General features: G+C 40.3%; 1 protein-coding gene across 2 annotated transcripts; it reads right to left on the minus strand.

Annotated features, from left to right (window-relative positions):
• Positions 1 to 93: 93 nt before the first annotated feature.
• Positions 94 to 5,236, minus strand: LOC114727789 (FT-interacting protein 7-like). 2 transcript variants are annotated; one of them, XM_028914529.1, is made up of 2 exons: positions 4,940 to 5,236; positions 94 to 3,382 (listed from the first exon to the last, which is right to left on the minus strand). In XM_028914529.1, the coding sequence occupies exon 2, from the start codon at positions 3,333 to 3,335 to the stop codon at positions 324 to 326; it is 3,012 nt and encodes a 1,003-aa protein (XP_028770362.1). In that variant the 5' UTR covers positions 3,336 to 3,382; positions 4,940 to 5,236; the 3' UTR covers positions 94 to 323. The 2 variants fall into 2 exon arrangements, with proteins under 2 accessions (XP_028770362.1, XP_028770363.1); XM_028914530.1 differs by lacking the exon at positions 4,940 to 5,236 and adding an exon at positions 3,753 to 4,824.
• Positions 5,237 to 6,000: the final 764 nt, after the last annotated feature.

Genomic DNA, 6,000 nt, shown 5'->3' on the forward strand with positions numbered 1-6,000 from the left:
TAGCTCAGATTCATCCCAAGATCTGGACTTGCTCCCCATATCTTGCGTAACAATCTCAATCTGATCCCCCCCCCCCCTTTTAGACGCAAGTCACTCCAATGGTCCTTTGTAGGCTCCTAAATCGAACCCGAAATCCTTCACAATCCAGAACCATACGCTAATAGGTTTTATGATATGGAAAAATGAACTGCAACAATTCGCTTCCCTAATATTTTAAATTCCATATATTTAGAGAATTTTGCAACCAAACCCATCACCGAGGGTTTTTACAAGCATTGCAAAACACAAGTCATATCTAGACATAACGGCAGCAGAAACTACATCTACAGCATGCTATCTGTAAGAGCCGGAAGCCTTCTAAAGAAATTCACAGGCGCTGGAGGTGCCTTCTGTCGAAGATTTGGGTGCCTCATCAGGTAAAATCCAGCTAAAACCACCACCATCTGGAAGGATGACAAATACAACACAATGGCACCCGCAAGGCAGATGGCCATGAAAATGGCGGTAGCTCGAGGATCACGCCAGCTCAAAAGCGCTTGAAGCCTCTCTCCTTGAGTAGCTATGTCACCAACAACTGTCTGAATCTTCCCAGCAACACTTCTCAACCGATCATACCTAAATCGCACTACATCCGGGCTCCTTGAGGTTGGAAATGTGTCGAATTCCTCATCAAGCTCATCTGGGCTCACAGCATCTGCATGAGATAATCTGGTGTTCATGTGAGGAGGGTACCTTGGACGGAATCTCCAATTCCACATTCCAAGCACAAACATGTAGAGTAATATGGTTGGGAGGATAAGTTCTGGGAAATAAACAAGCAACAGAAAAAGGATGTGAACCAGCACTGTTGTGACAGGATGCTTCCACGTGGAAACATCCCCCAACCATCTCCCTAGTGAAAGAACCCCTGAAAGAAACGACATCACTCTGAAAAAATTTGCCTTGCTACGCCTCATGCTCCAGAGATGAGAGTCTGCGTCAGACATGAACTCAACAACCTCCTTCCTAAGAGGAGGTTCTGCACGGCTGAGCCTAGCTGCCACAATATTGACAGCCTGGTGTCGCAGTCTTTCCTGCTCCATAATATTAAGTGGCTTAATATAGTGCATTTTTGGCAAGGGCGGTTTAAAATACAACTGCAACATGTCAGCCTTTGATGTGCACGTGAATCGTATAGCCAAGTGCAATTCTCCCATTTTCTTGACGCCAGAAGGGTGCAGCATTAGCAAGGGATAAGAGTGTGTGTAAACACGACCAGTTTCAAGGGTTGAGATCCGGATTCGAACCTTTCCAATTTTTGAATCTTTGTTACCATTCGAGCTATTAATCTGCCCATTGTCAAACACCCCCACAGTGAGAACTGTGGCTGGATCATAAACCTCCCAACTGTATTGATCATTGTATCTTGGGTTCAAGCTGTCAATAATGGTTCGGGTTCGCACCCATTTGTGCCCATATTTTGCCACACAGTACGTGTCAGATGTGCCCTTTCCCTCCCTGGTTTTCATTGGATGAAGTCCATCAGCATTTAAAATGCCTAGTTCTAACATGCCGACTGAATTTTTCCAGAGCTGTTTTGCAGTGGGTCGAAGATCACTGCTATAATACGTTGACTCATCAAGTACATGGTATCCGCCATCAAGACAGACACTTAGGTGAAGTCTTCCAAAGAACTTGTCTTTCTCTTTCTTCCCCTGGTCCCCATCCATTGCTGATGACATGGACCTTTCAAGGTGGTACCACATACTACGGATATGTCGATCATCAGCACGCTTTTCAACTGAGTTCAACGAAATAACAGCGTGCCCAAGTGTTTCATCCTTGTTGGGACCAACACGATCTTCAACTGATAGCATCAGATGTTCTTCAAAGGGTTCAGCAGCAACAAACATCAACTCCTGATCCCAACGCAAGTTCATGGTCCTTGATTGAGCAAGTTTTGTCTTTAAAATCTGATTACCAATCTGTACCCTAACATAGGCTTCAGGAAATCGAGACTTATCAGATAATGGTAAGTCCTGTGCCTCAATTACCTTGACCCTTACATACCATAGTCTTGGTGAATGGTAAACTTTTGATCGGGTCTGAGAGGCACTAGTTGCAGAGATTCCACTAGAAGATATTGCATCAGAAAGCCAAGCATCAGGAAAAGCCTCATCAGCCTGTGTGCCATGCCAGACAGCAAGCATCAACTCCCCTTTCTTCTTATTGCCAGTCTTGCCTTCAAGTCGATACCATTCAGGAGCTAATGGACTATCAGGTGGAACCCTCTGAGGAACTTCATGTAGATCAAATCGTACAGTGCCAAGGACATGATCAGCTAACTTGTCTTTGACCACAACTTCAAGAAAAGAGGACTGCACATTGTCCTTTGCAAAGGCAAACACCTCATTCCACTCAGGGTCTTGGTTTTTTATAAAGTGCTTGGTAACGCCTTTGTAGTTTCCAACCCTCACCTCCACATATGGGTCAACACTTCCAGCCACATCCTTTGTGGGGAGATCACGAGCTTTTACAACCCGTACAAAAAGGTAGCCTACTTGTTCAACAAGGTCATAGGTGCCAGCTAGCTTATTCCCACGTATAACTCGTCCCCCAACAACTTGCCCCCCTCCAAGAAAAGGACTTGTCTCTTTCAAGGCATAATCAACAGGAGATGGTGCAAATACATATGCAGCTTTTGAAGCAGCTAATCCAGAATTAGTCTCATTCCTCCCATGGCCTTTTGTTGGCTGAGGAGCTGCTGAGGAAGAAGAATTCTGTTGCTGTGCTTGCTTTGAATCAGCTATGCTATGAAATGTATGCCTGACCTCATTTTTCTTACGGGAAAAGGCATTCAGCACTGACCTTGTAAATGATACTGGTGCTTCACCTTCAGTTGTGTGTTGATCTGTATTGATTGAGGGTTCCGTGACAGGAAGAGGGTCGGCGGATTTGATAGAAGGATCATCTGTGACAAATACCTTCAAACCAAGCTCTCCTTTTACACGGGAAAAGATGTCTTTCCTTTCCAAAGGGTAGTGAAAGACGACAGCATCAGAACAGGGAACAAATGATGTTGCAGTGAGGCGGACCTTACCAAGGAAGTGTTTGGAACTAGTGTTGTGGTGGTAGACAAAGGCATCAAGTGCGAGGTTTGGCAACTTGCTCGGATCAGAGATATTGAAGTAAAAGATTTCATTCCAAGTAGGATTCAGATCTTTTTCTTTGGTTGTAGTCCGAAATTTCCGACCATCAAAATGAAGTTCAACAAAAGCGCTGGACGAACCTTGACCATCTTTTGGCACAAGGTTATGAGCACCCACAACTTCCACACCCAGCTTAAGATCACTCATTGCCAATAATTAGCTTCCAGCAAAAATTAGACAAAGAGAAGCTAAACCTGAAGAACAAGAAATGAAAATGGCTCAAAATTTATACAGAATAACACACAAAGTTCGACTAATAATAATAATAATAATAATAGGAATAGTTGCCATTAATTAGAATTAAACAGACAGACTTGTCACTGTATATTGCATGCATCTGAAAGCCTAACCACAATATGTGCTACCAGCTATGTGCTTAATACTTTGTAATGAAGTAGCTGCATAGCTTCTTATCAACACAAACAACAAACGGTCAGCAAAAGAAAGATTCTGATTCTCTTGTTAGTCTAAAGGAAGCAGATCTGTCTCAATGGCAAAGTTGAAGTGGTATTAATTTACTTCATCATAACAGCGCATACAATGAGTAAAAGAATGCATCTTTACCTGATGCCAATGAATCATCGTATCTTCTTTTCATTATATCATATTATTCTGTTAGATGAGAATTAGCAACGTCACCTGGCGATGTAGCTAGCGGTAAAATTTCAAAATTTACTGAGCATATGTAGGCTTCAAAGCCACTGAAAATGTGAATACTAGGATGTACTCGACCAGCTACACTTTTTGGCTTATCAAAAGAGGTCCCAAACTCCCTAGTTAACATATATTAGTTTCCTTTCAAAGATTTTAATCAACTTAGGACATCAATCTCGAAGGACATATTGCTCCTTATATTTGATCCACCAGTATTTTCCCACCCAAAATATAACAAAACCACCAGTCAGACTTCCTTCGCGAAAACTGGTTCCGGACACAGAAGAAAAACAACGTAAATCAAAGCATACGCCCAGAAAGAAGTGAGGCGACAAGGAAAGGAAAAGGGAGAGTCCCAGTAAAACCAAGTTATTGTTTAACGTTATACAAGAGAGAGGAAGGAGCCCGGCAGTGTCAAAGAACCAAACCCACATCGTTCTTCTCTGTGAGCCAAAAAGCAAGACGAGAATCAAAATAACATCTTCCTATGAACAGAATCAACAAAGAACCATATCATTTCAGAAAAGGGATAAAAGGAAGAGGTTCCTTGTATTTTGACCTTATTACAGGGTATCATGACAAGAATATTCAGACCCCCTGAAGAAAACAAAGTTTTAAAATACAAAACTACTGATCCATGAATTCCCCAGTGATTATGGCTTTTGTTTATTGTTGTGAGGTTGAAAGTTGCTCGAGTTTCTCTACTTCACATTGGATACTATATACCAAAAACACACGAATTTTCTGCTAAACATATAGACAGATAAAGTGATTCTATGTTTAAAAAAATTACTTTCCCAGAACCATAATCAAATTATTCTTTTTAACTTTTCTCAAAAAGCACAAAAGTAGAACAGTTTTCAAGTGATTCTTCGAACATTTCTGCTTGATTGTTAAATCACATAAAAGGGAAATCTCCCCAAGAGAAAAATGTCATCTTTCATCACAAATCCATTATCGTCTGAAAAATTTGCTTACGAGATGCCAAAACCCAAGTGTCAGCAAAATACTCGACAGAGCCCGACAGAAACACGCAAAAAAAGAAGAACAGCAAAACAAGCCCAAAGACAAAAAGAAAGAAAAAGAAAGAAAGGCACCTCGGATTACAGCTTCGAGAAGTGCAGTTGAAGAGCTGAAGAAAAGCCCAATAAAAATCAAAGAAATCGGCGCTTCAAGATCGAGATTAGAAGCTGATAGCAGCAGAGCAGAGTCGTGAGAAAAGAAAGAGAGGAAGATGACTGGTAAGCATTCCCGAAATGGTCTGCCAACTGGAGAGAGAAAGAGAGAGAAGGAGAGTGACTGGAAAGTGATGCGATGACTGAGGAATAGATGAAGAAGAGAGAATTGGGGTTGAGAAGAGAGAGCGTGAGCGTTGGTGGACGCAGGTCCGTTTCCGTTTTGTTGCGTAGTCACAGCGCTTGCTTATGCGCCACTGCCATCAATGCACTGAAAACTTTCCTGTCAGCTTTTGTTTGGCTGGCACATTTTTTCCCCCCTATAATTCCAAAACGTGAGAAACTTTTACTTCTCACTTGAAAAATAAATGGGCCTGTTTCTAATATTCATTTTATATAAAATTGGAAAAAAGATATCATCATTCATAATTTTTAATAATGGGACTTATTCATATTTTTTATATTTTATGTAAATTAATCAGGGGGAGAATCTCATAAAAAAGGCTTGAAATTATTAAATTCTAAATCAGATTTGCTAACAACACTTTAATTGATTTTGATAATATTAGACTTGTAAATAACAACACATTTTTACAGAAAATTTTTTATTTAAAATTTAGTAATTTCAAACTTCTTTTTAAGAAAATATCCCATAATTATGTGCCAACAATTTGACAATGTCGTCATTTTTATTCCTCAATAGATAAGTCTTTTTTAAAAAAAGATTTGTTTACTTCTTGTTTAAATAGATTTAAGGAAACAAAACAAAAACTCTCGCGAAACTATTTATGACGTCGTCGTCAATCTGAATCTAGTAATTGGCTTGTCTTTTTTTTTTTTTGTCTAAAAAGATCAATTATAGTATTAAAATGACAAAATGATATGCCTAGAGTCTATGTCATTCGATAATCTGGAGAATGGGAAGGTAATCAAACATTAGTTATTGTGTCTAAGGAATGACTGGAAAAAGATTTGAGCAGTGA

Source organism: Neltuma alba, unplaced genomic scaffold, assembly GCF_004799145.2.
Source record: "Neltuma alba isolate B1F8T4 unplaced genomic scaffold, ASM479914v2 tig00012508_pilon, whole genome shotgun sequence".
Taxonomy (NCBI): domain Eukaryota; kingdom Viridiplantae; phylum Streptophyta; class Magnoliopsida; order Fabales; family Fabaceae; genus Neltuma; species Neltuma alba.

Excerpts from the sequence above, each read along its gene's own strand:
- LOC114727789 (XM_028914529.1), bottom strand. The coding sequence starts at position 3,335 with ATGAGTGATCTTAAGCTGGGTGTGGAAGTTGTGGGTGCTCATAACCTT.